The sequence below is a fragment of the Liolophura sinensis genome, chromosome 6, assembly GCF_032854445.1.
Source record: "Liolophura sinensis isolate JHLJ2023 chromosome 6, CUHK_Ljap_v2, whole genome shotgun sequence".
Lineage (NCBI taxonomy): Eukaryota > Metazoa > Mollusca > Polyplacophora > Chitonida > Chitonidae > Liolophura > Liolophura sinensis.
In genome coordinates, this window is record NC_088300.1 from 57,625,718 (window position 1) to 57,645,168 (window position 19,451).

At 41.0% G+C, this 19,451-nt stretch overlaps 1 protein-coding gene across 2 annotated transcripts; it reads right to left on the minus strand.

The window, feature by feature from the left end:
• Positions 1-328: 328 nt before the first annotated feature.
• LOC135467646 (secreted frizzled-related protein 3-like) lies at positions 329-13,232 on the minus strand. Of its 2 annotated transcripts, none has more exons than XM_064745438.1 (6): positions 12,245-13,232; positions 6,655-6,732; positions 4,935-5,000; positions 4,387-4,658; positions 2,716-2,876; positions 329-2,411 (listed from the first exon to the last, which is right to left on the minus strand). In XM_064745438.1, the coding sequence occupies exons 1-6, from the start codon at positions 12,690-12,692 to the stop codon at positions 2,303-2,305; spliced, it is 1,134 nt and encodes a 377-aa protein (XP_064601508.1). In that variant the 5' UTR covers positions 12,693-13,232; the 3' UTR covers positions 329-2,302. The 2 variants fall into 2 exon arrangements, with proteins under 2 accessions (XP_064601508.1, XP_064601507.1); XM_064745437.1 differs by having other exon boundaries at positions 2,716-2,879; positions 12,245-13,230.
• Between the last annotated feature and the right edge of the window lie 6,219 nt (positions 13,233-19,451).

Genomic DNA, 19,451 nt, shown 5'->3' on the forward strand with positions numbered 1-19,451 from the left:
CCTTTTTCTGATCCCCAGGTTATTACGTGCAGAAAATCCAGTTATCATTAAGAAAACTATTTGGTATATGATCCGGCTGGAGATTTAACTCTTTCGCTCCTGTGTTAGAAGCTGACGAAGTCACAACTGTTCTTCTCGTGCTCATAGAGGACAGAAGGATACGAGCGCTTGTTTAACTAAATAGTATATAGTACCCACATTCTGGTGTGTGTGCGTTTTGTTTTCAGCAGAAAACCGTATCTAAGCCAGGAAGAAATATAGGAGTAGAAAATACATATCGAAAATGAAAAACACCGGTATACTGTTTAACAAAAAGAAACTTGAGTCATTTTAATATATCTTTCTTTGATTATTCAGGATTTATTCATTATCCTATAACAACATTTTAGATATTTTAAGATATGACTGGTTATTATATAGTGTATAGTAAGTACAAAGCACATTCCAGTCTAACGTCACCAAGACACGTCAACCTGGTAGGCGAACTATTTACACCGACAGAAGATCCTCATTTCTATATATGTCTTTCTCATGAAAATATAAACATCCTCACTCATTATTTAATCATCATCACACATGTATGTTATCAAACGTTAGAATTAAATTTACCTTTATTGGCATGGTGTCAGGTTTCACTCTCCATGATCAAAATGTCATTCTTGAAAACAGTCCAGGACAGATATACATTGTGTCTGTTATTATAATACAAAGACATCACCTCATTGGCTACTATGGTAAGAGACTGCAGTTATTAAGTCTCCGTGAATCAGCTTTGTCGTACTTGGTGCATTATTCTCACAACGTTCAACAATGCAGTATAGCTGCTTAAGCATTATTTTCACAATGTAAATTCAGCATTAGCTTTCGTTTTCTCGTAATGTTAGGCTACGATTTACCTGTCCAAGGTCCAGCTATTCCTTACGCAGTTCAGCATTACTCTTCCAACGTTCAACTCTGCATTACCTGGCCCAGCATTACTCTTCCAACGTTCAACTCTGCATTACCCGGTCCAGCATTACTCTTCCAACGTTCAACTCTGCATTACCCGGCCCAGCATTACTCTTCCAACGTTCAACTCTGCATTACCTGGCCCAGCATTACTCTTCCAATGTTCAACTCTGCATTACCCGGTCCAGCATTACTCTTCCAACGTTCAACTCTGCATTACCCGGCCCAGTATTACTCTTCCAACGTTCAACTCTGCATTACCCGGCCCAGTATTACTCTTCCAACGTTCAACTCTGCATTATCCGGCCCAGCATTACTCTTCCAACGTTCAACTCTGCATTACCTGGCCCAGCATTACTCTTCCAACGTTCAACTCTGCATTACCCGGTCCAGCATTACTCTTCCAACGTTCAACTCTGCATTACCCGGCCCAGTATTACTCTTCCAACGTTCAACTCTGCATTACCCGGCCCAGCATTACTCTTCCAACGTTCAACTCTGCATTACCCGGCCCATCATTACTCTTCCAACGTTCAACTCTGCATTACCCGGCCCAGCATTACTCTTACAACATTCAGCTTTGCCTTACCCAGTCCAGCATTACTCTCACAACGTTCAGCTTTGCTTTGTTCAGTCCAGCATTATACTCTCCAAACATTCCGCAAGCTTCACAAAGTCCAGCAATACTCTTACACCCTTCAGCATTGCCTGGCCCGGTCCAGTATTATACTCTCCAAACGATACACCAGTATTATACTCTCACAACATTCAGTTTTGCATTTGTACCCATAATCGGCCAAACATCACTTGGCTCAGCACTGTTTTATTCCAGCAAGATTTGCCTGGCACAATCCTGCATTGCATGACCAGTACTGCTTCAAACCGGGTCGGTGTTTGTTCATCCATATGCTTCTCTACCGACTATCAAATCCAAAACCATGACTAAAACTCTCAGACTTTTCTGCTCCCACCGAAATTAGACAAACTCTCCTCGCGTTGCTTAAATGATAACTGCATCACCTTTGCCAAATTTATAAATTTTATGAACATCCAATGGTTGGTGGCAGGTAACTGTCTTTATAACCAATTGTATATTGTCACCGATAGAGTAGTGCCTATAGCGACATATATCAATGGAGAGACTGCTAACTGTTCTCAAAAGCAACAAAGTAAAATCATTAGGCCAGTAACTACAAAAGGCTTTTCTGAATGCAAATGTACAACGTCCAAAGCAGTATCTGTGATAGATCTTACTTCTTACATGCATGTCCCATAGCGACTGTTGCCATCCATAAGGGCATCCATCACCGGCATGTTACAGGAAAAAGTGTTCACTGGACTGCACTGTTCGCCTTCAAAGGGAGATAATACGCGATACCATGCAAACACCGATGACCCAGTTTATCCAGAAGATGCAGGCGGCGTGGCAGACCCTCCGCGGTTTTTTACGTCGGGAAGACCGCCTAGAAAATGATACAAAGCATATTAACTTATTTCCATTACCGCTTTCATCTCAGGAAATTAACCCTTGTGCAAATTTTTTGAACAAGGCAAAGCGGGTCCTATAAAATGAGAAGCATGGTCACAATGCTTGTTTTACATTACTACCTCCACGCCACGCTTGCGACATATGTAGTCCTGACCTACAATCAGTGTATTCTGTTCTTGAGTATCTATGTGTTGAAACAGTTTCAACTTAAATTTCTTTTCAATTTTTTTTCTCATTGACAAAGATGCGATAACTAACGCATCTTTAAGATTACTTGCCCAGATTGCCGTCGACTTTTTCTGTTTTTCCCCTTGCCAGATTTCCCGTCATCGATTTTCTTGTCAGTCTTTCTGCCTCGCCGCCTCGATCGCTTTCCTCCACGCTTCCGGCCGTTACGTCTGCCCTTCCGGCTGCGTCGACCTTTCCTTCGCTTCGCCCACTTCTTGCATCAAACAGAACAGGAACCAATTAATCATTTATCATTTTGTACTGAGTGATTAGAATTGCTTTACCCTTGAACGTGTGTTAATTTTAGGGTGAAACATATTTTGTACACACTGTATTTTTCAGATAAAAAGGCTACAGGACAAACTTCTAAAACTAACACTATCAACGATGCAGGTCGCTCGTGTGTAACGATATTATGTCTTTTAGGCAACCGATACAACTAAAGCTAGTGGAAAAGGTTGCCTTGATTCCAACAAGATTAGACATGCGGTTTGGTCTCTGTTTCAAGTGATCCAGCCAGAATTCCTACCTTTTCCAAGCCAATTTACTCCCGTCTTGTAATTTGCCGGAAGAACTGGGGATAACAGGGCACTGACTAGTGTCCAATCGGAGACAAAGACGCAAATTTCATTGGCTTAATTCAAATGCCAGTTGTGAACATTAAGCTGCCCTCAAGCCAGTATGATCTGAGAAAACGTGGCATAAATCTACATGTAGTTTGACACTGTGAAGATGCATTAAACCTCTTGGAATACCAAAATAACATTAAATGTTAAAAATTAAAATTAACAGAATACACTTTGTTTTAAATTAGCCTCTTGTAATAGGTTCATTTCGGTTACGAAATGCCAATTTCGCCATTCAGATCCCCGAGCGAACAATTGCCAGAGAACGCGCTATGCCATGTTCACACGGTGCCATTTGGTCGTATCGACTCGTCGAATTAATCGACCAAAAACAAGAATAACTTCATTTTATACAATCACACGGTGTTAACGCGTCTTATAAAACAGCATTAGTTCTTTTTTCGTTTTACTAGTCGAATTCGAGGTGCCGGTACGACAAAACGTGCAGTATGAACTCCACTTTGTACCTAGGCCAATACAACTTGTGAAACCAGGACTGCAGCAAATAACACAGACCCCCTGCATTTTTTAAAAAATTTTTATTTATTTGTTTATTGGACTGATGTTTTCACACCGTACTCAAGAATACGTCACTTACACAACGGTGGAAAGCAAGACCACCCGCAGCGGCAGGTTGCTGATAGACCTTCCCACGTAGAAAGGAAGAGAGGAAGCCAGCTTGAGCTGGACTTGAACTCACAGTGACCACATTGGTGAGACTTTTTGGCACGCTAACCACCTCGGCAACGGAGACCCCATCTTTAAAGTTTACGATATGGAGATTAGTACTGGACTGTGACTTAAAATATCTTTCTTGCCTAACTGTGTTGTAATCAAATGGAATCAAAACAAAGCTAAATGGGTTTTTCACTATACTGAAGACCAAAGGTATTCCCTTGTTTGAATCGCCTCGCGGTTTGCAATATACAACCTAGACTGCGGAGAAAGGAAATAAGAACATAGCTTTAATTTTGCCCTAAAATTTCTCTGCAAAACACTTCCGGTTGAAGGAACGCACTGAGAATCTACCAAACTGGTGAAAGCATTGCGCAACCATAATTTAATTTTGGTTTCCCCTAATTCTTACATTCTTACCTTCACTCGAGATTCCCACTTTTTCCTCCACGGAACAGCAATGGAGTTTTCCAGATACAGCAACTTAGCTTGATCCCCATCCTCGAAGCCAAGAATTAAGTATTCTTTGTTCAGAACCAGTTCTGGACAAATACAGGTAAAGTTGGACCATAATTCCACACTACTTCCGATTTTGATGGGTACTTTTCCGACCACAGGTGCGGATAGAACCTGAACTCTGGTTACTGCCCTATTTCCGGTTCGCAAACTGTGGATTGGCTTAGCCTGCATTGCTGTATAAAGGTAGATATGAGTCAAGACAATATTAATGTCAAGGACACTGAAAATGTTTTAAACTGGAATTTTTTTTCATTTTTGCTCTCAAAACAATGTACATATATTACTAAAGTAATGAAGTTGGTATTATGGAATATAAGCCTTGGACGGTATCGGGAATTATGTATTGGAATCAATGTTATCATTCCGTCTGATCCATTTGCAAAAAAAAAATTACACATGACAATTATTTTAAATATTTAATAAACTTTCATGAATTTTACGGAACTTACCAAAATTATAACCATTTTTTCTGTAGAGGTTTCTGTTTGGACGAGCCTGCTTTGGACACTTACAATCTTAAAACAGAATAATATTAAAATGTGCTTTAAGGACGAACATTCAGAACTGTTACAAACGTCGATGTGTAGTAACTAATACTACAGTATATAGAACACATATAGTCGAAGATTCTATTTGCGTAATGACCCAGTATGGTATATTTACAACATTTTCCATATGTACGTTTTGGTTTATTTATTTATTTATTTGATTGGTGTTTTAGCAGCATTATGGTGGGTGGAAACCGGGCACAGCCCGGGGGAACCCACGGCCATCAGCAGGTTGCTGATAGACCTTCCCACGTACGGCCAGAGAGGAAGCCAGCATGGACCTGAACTCACAGCGACGGCATTGGTGACAGACTCCTGCGTCATTACACTGTGCTAGCGCGCTAACCAACTGAGCCACGGAGGCACCTTGTACGTTTTGAAGACATGTCACTTTCTGAACCGAAAATTACAAAAGCTTGTATTGGAAGAGCATTTACTACGTATAAAACCAAATTACTAACCCATATGGCTATGTCGTGGGAATCTCTAAAGGCAATGCTGAATCGTGAGCCAAATGAGAAATACATACATACAGTTTGAACATGGCACACTGCATGATGTGCTTATCTAGGAAGATTATAAAGAATCTATCCAGTATACGATACTGGGTCTATCGTGTCTAAAATCAAGTAAACCCCAACAAATACTATGGCCCAACACAGGACTTAAAATCTGATTTTATATTTTGTTGATATTTGTAAAAATACCCCAAAAATATCAAATATTATAAAATATTGTATTTTAGAGACTGAGTTGGCTATAGTATTTGTCGGGGTTTACGTTATAGACACGATAATTAGCTGTATACGCATCCAGTTGAATCGTGCTGTGAGACTTGGGCAATAACCACGTACGTCACAGGGTAGGATCATTATGCTTATCAAGTGGGTTATTATAGCGAAATGCTGGGTGTAATTTACATCCCGAGGCGCTTCAAATCAGTAAAAGACCTTAGTGGCCGCTTTTTAGCAACGACAAATTGATTTAAAAGGAGCTGAAAAGTAAACGATAGTGGCATGTCTTTTGGATGGGAACACTGATAAGGTTTTATGCTGCGTGCTAATGCAGGGGACGGTTTGCCTGTACTTCAAAGCCTTGTTACATAACAGTCGGTTAGTGACTTTCTTTTTGTGTATGCCGTGAAGGAAACCCAGTATGTCTGTTTTCCCACAACTCAAACAAACATACTTCAGACAGAAAGGGAAAATAAATCACCCCTCTAAAGTGAATTGCAATTTTGCCGTCGAAGTCAAAGGAACTTGTCGAGACGAGTGTAACTCTATCACGATCTCACACGGACCGAGTGCGGTACACTTGTTTCTTCGCGCGCTCGTTTGCCCTGAAAAGGTCGGCAAAGTTTTCATGCTTGTTTATACAATTACAAGTGAAAGAACTAAAGTCAATCCTACTGCGCCACACTACAGACAAACCCTATCAGGTTTCCACACGACTGAGTAGATTGTCACATAAGTCATGAGCAGTCAAGGAGGGAATCTCATTACGGAATGGTACACTTCATTCTACAGCTCTCAGAAGCTCAATCCTTCACGTTGCTTCATCTACGTTTCTTCTGCTATACCCACTCGACCCAACCTGTCAAGTGTATAGTGTATGTACTTACCAGGGCTTCGTCCACGGTTCGTCCATTCGTCCTGATTCCCGGGCGACTTGCCTGGTGTTAATCCTTTCCCTCCATTCTCTGTAAGTACATTTACCTTGATTACAGGTAAATAACGATGTGGATTATTTCCACTATTTCACAGAGGTGAGACAGATCTCATCAGATTATATGGATTTGTCATGCATGAACTGTAAATTAAATAATTATAAATTTTATCTAAGTCCGATCGACATTCACACTCCATTCGTAAATCTTACAGTGCGTTCTAAGTCGATTATCACACGGCCAATTTCCTAAACAACCCAAAACACCAGTTCCCAGTGGAATATGTATTAAATAATATATAAATAAGAATAAAGCTGGTAACATGTAAGAGAGAAGCAGTCAACAATTCTCAGTCATGCATGGAAGACAATCGTCATGCTAGGCGTGACGTCCAATTCAGATTTCAAACTCATAGTTCGAGGATAATTTCCAGATCCCCTTTCCAAAAGTGCCTATAAAACTAGTTCCCAAATGAATACGTAAGAAATAGTTTAAAAATAAAGCTCGTAACATGTAAAACAGAAACAGTCATTTTTCAATGACGCAACCGCTCTCGCATAAGTGAAATATTCTTGAGTACGGCGTGAAGTCTTAAATAAAATAAACAAATAAATCAACGGTGCAGAGAGGACTTTCGATATTTTAGGTTTGAACATTAAAATTTCAAATTCGTAGTCCGTGAATATTTTCCAGGTCTAAGACAAATATAGATATCTTAGTCACCCTTTGATTGCAGCTAATAAATAAAACCACCATTTGTATGTATTAAATTTAAATACTTATACATGCATTGAAACATTCAATTAATTGTGACCTTGATCTATTTCAACTAAGAAATTCACTAGGCATTTTGGGCATTAAAACAACATTTCAGTGGTAATTGAATTTATTGCGAAATTTGATCAATTTAATACCAGTGTTGGGCGAGGTAAATAATGGATTATCTCTAGCACCCACTTTCACCATGAAGTGTATACTATGGAACGTCTTAGGAACCCACAGCCACTATATACTATAGAATATAGAACACCATAAGCACCCACTTCCACCATGTAGCATGTTTCCGGTTCCAAGTCTATACGCCAACCACAGGCCTGCTACACGCCTTACGACAACTGCTACAGACACATCATATACGCACCGACCAACCACATGAGCATCATAAAACAGACAAGTTATATACGCTTCTGTCAAGCAATAAAGAGTTCTTGCAATTATTGACCTGGAATGTCGATGGCTGGATGAGAGCTTTTATCTGAACGTCAGTTTTGATACATAGATAATAAACTTACTATAAACTTTAAACACCGTTTTGATAATGATAGGAAAAACTTACTAATCTGGTACACATTCATAACTCTGAGTCACAGAGCTATTATGTCATGACATACATGTATACCTACACACATCAGCTTTGGCACAAAAAGTGGCCGAGGTTAGATTATCTACTCATTTGGGGTGAAATGGCCACTTATTACACGACAGTTACACAGGCGTGACATTGAAACAATTGTGCGGAGTAGACAACCAGAATATTATCGACGGTATAAAGAAACAATAGAGCATACAGAGTAAAACCAGAGCAGCGACGACAGTGTGATAGTTGGCAACATGTTACAAAGTCAGGAATTAGATTTAGAGCATACTCATCGATGGTACTTGCAATACTTTCAAGGTTTAACAGGATACCTTGTTACCACTGACCATCTCCCACTTGAGCAAATCACATGAGTGTTTATCAATGATGAAATGCCCCCAATAGATTGTAAAGTAGTCAGTGAAGAATCTCAAAGAAGTAAGCAAAGTAAATATTAATGAACTTAAAAACATGTGATGTTTTCAAAGTCCTATAATGTCTCAGTATCACTTCCAAAAATAAAACGGCTTACGACAACCCACTGAAAGTTAACCATGGGGGGAAAACGTGGGTCGACGAGCTAGGCCGCGAAAATGAATTGGCCACATTGCTTTACCTTTGGCAATAAAAGCTGAACTTAGTGTTACCCTGAAATATATGTGTCAATCAGTCACTATGTGTGTGTGTGTTTAAATTTGTACAGCAACAGAGTTAAGATACGCTATGATACGTCTTGGCTGTGACAAACATGAACGATTTGTGTGGAAAACGACCCACAGCAAGCCATCATCCTCATTCTGCGCTCAACACATTGTAATTCTACCATCAGCTCTTCACACTTCTGAAACCAACCAGTCCCAGTCCAACCACCAAACAACACCACTTATGTGATATATACAATTCTGCCACCTACCCATCTAACTTCCACGTTCTACTTAGGGGCCTCCGTGGTTCAGTTGGTTAGCCCGCTAGCGCAGCGTAATAACCCAGAGTCTCTCACCAATGCGGTCGCTGTGAGTTCAAGTCCAGCTCATGCTGGCTTCCTCTCCGGCCGTACGTGGGAAGGTCTGTCAGCAACCTGCTGAGGGTCGTGGGTTCCCCCGGGCTGTGCCCGTTTTCACCCACCATAATGCTGGCCGCCGTCGCATGAGTGAAATATTCTTGAGTACGGCGTAAAACACCAATCAAATAAATAAATAAATCTACCTTCTACTTTGCGCCATCAACCATCCTACTACTGGTACCAAACAATGCCACTTCTACACCAACTAACATCACATGTTCTAGCTCTCTTACAAATCTACAATTATCTCCACGGCCATCAGTCAGCTTACTTTTCTCATCAATCCAACTCGTTTCTATTACTTCTAGCCTGAACGCACCACCTCTCTTCTTTACCCTCTTTTCATTTCTGATATAAAACTGATCCAAACACATGACAATGGCAAACCAAACATGTTTCTGCCCTAAAACCATGCAGTTCGTCCAATTCTCATCAGTACATTAAACTTATCTGTCAGCAACCTTTCAAACATCTCCAACCGTCGGGCCTTACCCATAGATTCTGTCACCAGTACATGTCAGTTTCATTTCTGTCATCATCTGATACCGTTTCTGGGACTACACAATCCTTGCCTCAAACGGGCAGTCATTGTCAATAATGCATTACATGTTCTCCACAAAACTCATCATTCTTTTGTCACGATTTCATTTCTTTCAAAAATACGTACATACCATTTTGTTCAATCAACTCAAACAACTTGCATGATTAACGCATGTTTTTTTTCATAACTTCATCTCCCTTCTGTCACCATTCCATCCCACCGTTTTCACCATTCTTGATTGCAATCAAGACATCCCGCTTCTGTGACTATAACGTATCATTTTTGCCACAAAGCATCCTAATTTTGTACTGTGAAATGTATCATGGAGTCACGATTAGCCACTATGATGTCCCAACTAGTAGTTGGCCCAGCAAGACTGGCGGGTCTGCTTGTTCTCTGTCTTTCTCCATACATTCATTCACGGATTTATGTGTACCTTTTAGCACTACCCCGCCTCATTCCACACCGCCCCCTCACTAGTTAAGGTGTATTGTATAACATAAACTATTTCCTGAATTTCTTTCCAAACCACATGAAAGCATGTCTGAGAGACTTCCTCTGTGCAACTTACTTTGATCTGATGAATAAGGTAAGCGCAGAGGAGGGTAGCAAAACAGTAAGCTATCTCAATGCATCTCTTTGAAGTTCCGAAAAAATCGCCTGTAGACTAAATAGGTGTTAGCAACGAGTGAACTGAGACACATAGTTCTTCTGGCTGCACTCAATCCCTGGCACTTACATAACGGCCAGCGCAGTAACCCAAATCTACAGTCTGTGGTTCCCCTACCCTAGACTGTATACATGCATATCGCTACACTGTGATCAACCGACACATTTTCCGCATAGAACATAGCGGCATAATAAATAACAGATTTTGCTGATTGGGGCAAAACTGGAGCAGATGTAAACTAAAACATGGCCGTATGATATTATGTCGTTATGCAATTTTCTGTATGATACCATAACTAAGAGGTAAGGATCACCAATATGAAAATATTACAAGGGAAGGTACGACGTAACATAATAGAACTACAAAGACTGTGGGGACAAGACTGGATAAGACTAGGCTGGAATCACTGTATATGACTGCGGTACCTTCGTTATTTACTTTCACATTGTGTTTACTTGACCCACATATAATAGTCGCTCACCCTGCCATCACTAACTTAAATGACAATTAGATGGTTAAAGTGTGGCTCTTACAACGGCAGTGATGGGCCACACACCAAAAGAAGAACTTGCTTTGCTTATTTTTACTCCAATATGTTTGGAAGTGTGGTAAAATTCACAATATCCAACAAGCAGCTAAATCTCAGTATTATTTTTCATCGTGGGCAAATTTTGATAGATCAAGAGGTATTTAACATGTTCCCCTTTAACTCATAACCAATGAGGTAGGATGTTTCAAGGAAGCTCTAGCTAGTCTATCTCTGTCAGTTCAGAAGCGCTTTAATAACCCTGTTGCTCTAAGTAAACCATTCAACACAATCGCGTGATCGTATTAACAGTTCCAATTTGTCCGAGCGTACGTCTATTTGTTCGTTGAACAATCTTAGTGGACAAAAGCTATTCCAGAGATAAAATTGACCCCCACTGGTGAAGCCCATAAAGTAAAACAGATCTTGTTGTCTATCAGACAGCACCGAATTTGTAACACTAGATATTTTCATGTCTGCTTAGTCATAGGCAGAAAAAATGGTCAATAAACTGTATGAAAACCAAAACCGTCTAAAATATTAACCTCCATATAGTTAACTACATCGCAATTGTGTATATTGCCTATGATCCTTCAAAAATTATCACTGCTATATTCCAGAAATGGCTACTTTAGTTCAGTTTGGCGCTACTCCATTAGCCTATCCAATCACGTGAGGACGTCATTTCCATTGGAAATCGATAGAAAAGGTGACGACAAAGTCGGAAATACAAGGAAGCGGACATTGGGATTTCATTTCGTGCAGATTTTTTTTTTCTATCCTGACATTTTCGTGGTTAATAAACTATCTAGCATAAATGCAAAGTTCTTAAAACGTGTTCTTTCATGTAAAAGCATGTGCGAAAATGGTGAGTCTGACAAGTGATGATAGTCAGTGGGAGTTCAATTCAAATGAATGGACCTTTCTTTTCGCATTACAGTCTTGTTAAAATTTGTCACCTACCGGTACTTCACTTCGTTCTTCAACTGATTCCCTGTGAACCATACTGCACGTACAAAGCAAATATTTTCAAGCTAGGACTCTCGCAATTCCAGAACAGTCTGACTTGCCATCCATCAACCTTGGAAGTCTATCAACGTTATCAGAAGTGATATGAACACACAATAAATGTGACAGCAAAGTATAGTGGTAAGAAGTTAAGTAGCGTAGCAATGACATCTTAACAGGTTCGTGTATAAGAGCCCCTGATTGCGATCAACATGGTCATTTCTAAAATTACATTCCAGAGGAGATGTTAATTGGAACTGACGCAGACGACATACCTGTGGGTCGCGTTACCTGATTCGTATTTGTGCTTTGTATCAATCACATCGTTAACTTTATCGGCAGGATAGGACTTCATCGCACAGTTTGTGGGGTTCACTTACCGTCAGGCAGGGTGGATACGATGGCTTCTGGCGACACACAAACCCCCCTGTCGTAGAGGGGCAGGTCTTTGCAGTCTAACCCTTCGGGCCAGGAAACGTTGTATTCGTTCATAATCGGTTCACAACCAACACGTGCGTTTTCACACACACCTTTACACGGCGGGATGGCGTCCGACAGAAATTCGTATGTACAAATCGGTGCGTACATGGCACAAAGAAAAAACAACAGAACATCGCTACAGTTTTGATCTACCAATTCCTCGAACTGTTCAATAGCCAGGATTGCGTTTTCCTGAGTGCTGTGATGTAGCAAATTGGGCATCCTGGTCATGTTGTAAGGCATACGCTTGCACATCGGGATCCGGACGACTTCACACGCCGAACAGACCGTACTCAGACACGGCACTGCCAGCAACACACTCAACACAAACAACTTAAACTGTTTCATCTTTGATGTAAATAGCACATAGTAGTATGTGACGCCCTCGAGGATCAGCGTGGAGACGGGTGGAGGGGGTTGGTGTGGAGACGGCACGGCGGGGAGTTTTACTTGTCAAACACAGAGTTAACCGATATGCTGGCATCTTTTCTGCTCCTCTTTCGTAATAACCGACTGCCAAAAACGACAGTTCTCGGAGTTGGGGGGATTATGGAAAGTTAACCATGGTGAACATTAGAACAATTCAGCTTGCGTAAATCTTCAGAGCAGGTGCACAAATTTCAGGGCTTTCTCGCTGTATAAGGGGCCGAGGATTGAGGGCTAGCAGCCAGAAATCAGTCTGCTATGAGCCAACCCACGAGCGCCGGAAAGATACCCGCGATCTGCAAAACAAACGTCTTTTCATCTCGGCGATAGACGCTACAAAAGACTTCAACAAGATAAAGTGCTTTTTAGGATCAAGTGAATCAGTGGAGATATATTTATAATAGCTCATAAACTACATCAGCTGGCCAAAAGAACCGCCCAGTGTGTCGAGTTATCCAATCAGGCTACACCATATCGAGGCTGTTCCACGCGCAGACGCTCTTTGATATCTCACCTTTACTTCTGGAAGCTTTATGGCTGTCGCTATCCCTGGCGATAAGTAGGTACATAAATATATACATACAGACATTACACATTCCCGACATGCATACACAAGGATTCTTGTGGCGTTCACAGTGACACAATAAATCTCATGTCACAAAAATTTAAGACTTGAACTTAATGCCAAACTGGACGAGAACATTATAGAGCCACTGTAGCCACTGCACTTGAAACTGACGACCCGTTGTTATTTACTTGCGACCATATACAGCTGTAAATTGATCAATTAGACGCCCGGCATTTTTAGAATAGCAACGTCAGATATACACAGCGTTTATAAAAGACGCAGATGTCATTCAGGTCGGCCGCATAGATAAGGTGCAAAAGCCTGAATTAACGTCTGTTGAGTAGTTGTGTTGGCAGACTGACATTGACAAGTGAGATGGCTACGTCAGTGGACGACACTGACAGGCAAGGAGACATACTTACATAATTGTCGACTGACACTCAATCTGTCATAAGAAATAGACAACTGTAATGTAATTGTTTTATTAATTTCTCGGCTCTCATTAGTTTTAATTAATTACAAAAGCTGTAGCAACTGTCAGATTCTTGGGAAATCTTATCTGTCGTCCTGAGGGTCTAAGTTCTTTTATATACTGACGTATATTTTTTGACATGTCTCTATGGCGCATGACATGCACTATAGACAAGTTTTGACACACGTCAAGGCCGGGTCATGTCTGATTCGGTCCACTTTCAACCGTTTCAAGACAGTTAATTTCCCTCCAGGCCTTTCCTATGTAACTACCTTATCACACCCCGCGCTTTTCCTACGGGTAGATTTGAGTACGGTTTCTTTCTAGTTACGCAGATGCATTGTAGTAAGGTTTGTATATATATATATATATATATATATATATATATATATATATTAGGTTGTTCAGGGTTTGCATGACCCGGTTTCCTCTTGGTTTCCCCCAAAGTTTCGTCAAGTTATTTCCTTACTACTCTGCTTCGGTTTCCTCCAAGTATGGTTCAGGGCTTGGTCTGACCGTCTTCACATGTGGTTCAGATTTTATTCGGGTGTGGCCTAGTGTTTTGCAGGTGTCCTTCGGTTTTCTCCAAAGGTGGTTTGGATTTTTCCTTGTGTGCTCCGGTTTCTCCGGGTTATTTCCTGGTGATAATTTGACATTTCACTGTGGTTTGAAACTATTTTTGTACGCGATCGTAAAAGCCATTTTAGTTTGATCCCTCTGTTTCAGTCGATTTTATACTACCTGTATTGTTTTCTTCTGTGATGCCATTTAATAAGAGCTGACCATCTTTTATAAACTGTTTTTTTTCGTGTTCGTATCTTGGTATATGCAAAAACCGTATTGTCTCAGTATAAATTGTGTTGTAGAAATCGGACGGAAGATCAAAAACTTTATACACATAATATAGCCGTTTTTACTTGCGATTCGCCATGCATACTGACAAGAATCTAAGTTTGACCGAATACCGTGGTAATATTCCGCTGATGTAAGATTACTAGATATTAGGCTTCATGACTTCCGTCGCCCACTCTAAGTCGTCATCTTTTCAACTTTACTCAGTACATATGCTGACATATATCTCCATTTCTGTTATAATCTGCAGCGATCGTAGGGCAAGCTTAGAGGCACTGTAAACTGACTTCCACCTGGGACGGCGCTTCAGTTCACACCCACTTCAAACGAGGAATGGGTACGAGGCGCAAATCTTATCAGAGTAAATAGCTGTTTGCAACTAACGGTACACAAATCGCGCGGACTAGTTTACATGATCTCACTATAAGAAAGTGACACTTTAACTGTCTACTGCCGCCAGGCAGCATTTATCATTCAGCGGTGGCAGTGACATTGACAGCCGCTTCGACAAAAAAGAGCTTATATCGGCGGAACTGACTGGCTATAAAACCCGATTGTACGCGTCAGCCCGCCTCTGCCAGGGCGCTTGGCGGTGAGGATCGTAGCGGTGGTCGCAGTGGCAAGCCGTGACAAATTGAGAGCAGCTACACTGTATATATTGTATTAATATATGGTATATAATTAATCACTTCAATAAATGTCTATGAAATAACAACTCTGCGGAAAGTAACAGGGCCACGGAAGTCAAATGTATATAGCCAACAGCGTAACTGCACCACAAAAACGCCACATGAATTTAAACCGATTTTACACTTTGTCTGAAGGGTGCGGTACGTGAGTCAGTGAGTAGGTGCGCGTCTCTTAACCACAAGAGGTGCGGTTTCAACGTCGGTTTGGACAGGGAATTCCTCTTCTATGTTACATGCCAGCCAAGGCATGCCCTTGGTGTCATGCAACAAGCGGTCATCGCAGCTCGTGAGGTCACCATTATACGAAGGTTCTCACGTGCAGAAAACCGGCGTATAAAGACTGAGCAAACGACCATACCAGCCCCATAGACCACTTAACCGTTACCAGCAATGAGAGCTGACGGGGGTCTATATATTCCCTATCCAAGGTCGGAACTGAACCAGCACTTCGTGGTTGGAGCCGAACATCTTTCCACTGTCCCACTTCTCGCACCCCTATGTTTCGATCTAGCCATGCAGCAGTATCAGCTCATTGTTTCAACGTCCGTTACATCTTAACGAAGAGCTGACAAACTGAAAAACGAACCCGACGAATTCCCCGGCACCTCTGTATTTCACATTTACGTAGCCCACATCACGGGCTTCAATCGGGCGTTGAATTTATTTATTTACTTATTTATTTGATTGGAGTTTTACGCTGTACTCAAAAACAGTGCACCTATACGTCAGCGGCAACACTATGGTTTGAAGAAACTGGGCACAGTCCTAGGCAGACCCACACCCATCCGCAGGTTGCTGCATACCTTCTCCCCAAACTATAGCATACAAGTCACCCATGAATACTCAAAGGTTTTACACGTGTTCACTCGATGAATGGAGAGCCCAAACCACCCTATGAGCAGAGGTGAGTACACATCAGGAATGCACGACCGTTAAATGGTATAATATCAACTGTTGTTTTTCCGTCTCTGACAGTACAGTTAGGTCTATTAATTTTAATTTTCTCAGGCACACGTGTGTCCCACCTTGATTTACGAAGTCTGGTAGTAAGGGGTCCCAAGTATAACGAGCCGAGAAAGATAAATATGGGAGCTAATAAGAAAGTTGTCCTTTCGGCGCTTGAAAACTTTGCAAAAAAATGGTGTAAACGGGGGAAGGTAGAACTTTCAGTCCTTGACAACAGGCATGAGCTAGTAGAGAAAAAGATCGTGTATGCAATCCACCATATTAATATGTCATGACCTTCAGAGAAAATACGTTACTGATCCCGCGGACAAAGCTCCTATTAATATAATATTTGTCTGCAAGAATTATTACTACCAGTTCGTTGCAAAAGAGCTTAATATCACTACAACAACTGGCGCAACATCAACGTATTCTAGAACGACCATTACTGTGGGATCAGTTCTTTCTCGAAAAGTGGAGTGTATCCGTACCTTCCCGTCACACCGATATACCACAACTTTACTGGATTCCAAAATACATAAATCTCCATACGGGTATAAAGATTGCTTTATTCGGAATCGAGAAGCTGTGCCACCAAGCTTGCATCCAAATCACTAAAAGAAGTACAGTCATTTTGGAAAAAGTACTCTTGTGTAATTGAAAAAAACTCTGGCCTTAATGGTATGTGGATTCTTAAAAACTCAAAACATCTCACTGAAGAACTAGACGCCGAGATACGAGTGCGCACAGTGTAAGGACATCTCTACTTGGGTTTTCTCCACCCTATACTACAATTTCTCACACATATTTAATTGATTGGAATTTCCTCATTAACTGTATCGGTGTTTAATAAAACTGGTCACAGCTACTTTAACGTCAAAGGCAACAAAGCCTTCTTCAGTTCTGCTGCGTACCATTCATGGTATGCTTCGTCGCTCATCGAGTTGCTTGAGTTTCTCGGTAACAACACCTATGTGAAATTCAGGGAAAGCATATACCAACAGTGTACAGGTATTCCAATGGGTACCTACTGTGGCCCATTTTAGCTGACCCATACTTGTTCTCATATGAATACGACTATCTGCATAAACTATAAAGGAGCAATCTTCACCCGTCCCGATCTTTCTCATTGACTGAATGGTATGTTGATGATAGCTTTATACAATTCATATATAACAAATGCTGAGAAAGATATTTACCCACCTTCGCTGGATTTAAAGGAAACCAGTGACTGTCCAAATAGTACATCTTATGTTGACCTATATTTGTACACACAGCAAAACGGTTTTCTCTCTCGCAGACAGTACAAGTGGAATAGTTTCAATTCTGACATTGTAAATTATCCTTACTTGGACAGCGATATACTGAAGGGTCCTGCATATGGCCTGTACATATCTCCCCTTGTAGCATTTTTTAGATCCTGCGTGTTGTGTGACGATTTCAATCAACGTCACAAGTTATTACTGCAAAAGCTAGTGCGTCAAGGTTATTCCATCAAACGCCTTCACTCCAAGTTTTACCATTCATATCATTCTTTTGTAAGTGAATATGGACAGAGCGTCCAAAATCTCTGTCGCCACAATATGACTGCAAAATTGCCGATGTTGCGTTAAACAACATTCATTCCAGAATCTCTGGCGCTCTGCTTCATGATTGTCTAGTTTCGCTTAACCCGGGGCTAGAGGCTATATATTCATCGTCACTTTGGATACATGAACAGTTGCAATCAAATCGCAGCTGAGATACATATTTTATTTATCGACATCTTATATTCTAGCGTGATACACGATTTGAATACTGATTTCATTCAGTCACCTAGAACATGCGTCTTTCCTACATCACTGAAAACTGTTGACCACTTCTCTTTGTATGATTCCGTCCTACTTTCGTACACTTTATACTTTCTTACTTTCTCTGACAGTTTGTGTTAAATGTCGTTTTGGGAATTGGCCTTGCATATATTGATCCGGAGCGTCCTTACTGGATGATGACTGGTATATGAATGTCTAGGTGTTTCGACTTAATGTGTTTAATGTGTTTATCGTTAATGTATTCCCAACTATACATGTAGACCAACGTTCTTCTTGTCTACCTTATCTTCTAGCTTGCAACATGTTTATCCTGTCGTGTTCCCTACGTTAATGCCTCTCTTGTCAATCTTCACTTTTAGCATGCAACATGTTTATCCTGTCTTGTTCTCTGGGTTAATGTCTTTCTTCACTTGTAGCATGCAAAATGTTTATCTTTTCCTGTTTCCTAGGTTAATGTCTTTCTCGTCTATCTTCACTTTTAGCATGCAACATGTTTATCCTGTCTTGTTCTCTGGGTTAATGTCTTTCTTCACTTGTAGCATGCAAAATGTTTATCTTTTCCTGTTTCCTAGGTTAATGTCTTTCTCGTCTATCTTCACTTTTAAAATGCAACATGTTTATCCTGTCTTGTTCCCTCGGCTAATGTCTCTCTTGTCAATTTCATACTTCTAGCATGCAACATGTTTATCCTGTCTTGTTTTCTCGGTTAATGTCTTTCTTGTTTATCATCACTTCTAGTGTGAGACGTGTTTATTAAGTCTTGTTCCCTAGGTTAATGTCTTTCTTTGCTACATTCACTTTTAGTATGCAACATGTTTATCCTGTCTTGTTCCCTCAGTTAATATATTTCTTGTCTCTCTTCTAGCATGCAACATGTCCATCTCTGTTTCCCCTAGCTTAATGTTTGTCGTATGTATATCCGCTTGTGACTTGTAGATCTTCTCCGGTACTTAGGCTATTACCTTTCTTGTCCATTACTCTTGTAGCGCGTTAAACGTCCCCGTGCTCCCTGTGGTAATGCCGTTCTTGTCGATCTACTAGGTTAACGTTTTTCGTGTCTATCTCCTCTTGCAGCTTGTTCACTGCCCGTGCTCCCTGTGGTAACGCCGTTCTTGTCGATCTGCTAGGTAAATGTTTTCCGTGTCTATCTCCTCTTGCAGCTTGTTCACTGCCCGTGCTCCCTGTGGTAATGCCGTTCTTGTTGATCTGCTAGGTGAACGTGTTTCGTGTCTATCTCCTCTTGCAGCTTGTTCATTGCCCGTGCTCCCTGTGGTAATGCCGTTCTTGTTGATCTGCTAGGTTAACGTTTTTCGTGTCTATCTCCTCTTGCAGCTTGTTCATTGC

Coding starts and splice junctions, on each gene's coding strand:
- LOC135467646 (XM_064745437.1), bottom strand. CDS start 12,692: ATGAAACAGTTTAAGTTGTTTGTGTTGAGTGTGTTGCTGGCAGTGCCG. Junction 6,733..12,244: donor CGTATCCACCCTGCCTGACG/GTAAGTGAACCC, acceptor ATGTACTTACAG/AGAATGGAGGGAAAGGATTA. Junction 4,659..4,934: donor AAAAAATGGTTATAATTTTG/GTAAGTTCCGTA, acceptor ACCTTTATACAG/CAATGCAGGCTAAGCCAATC.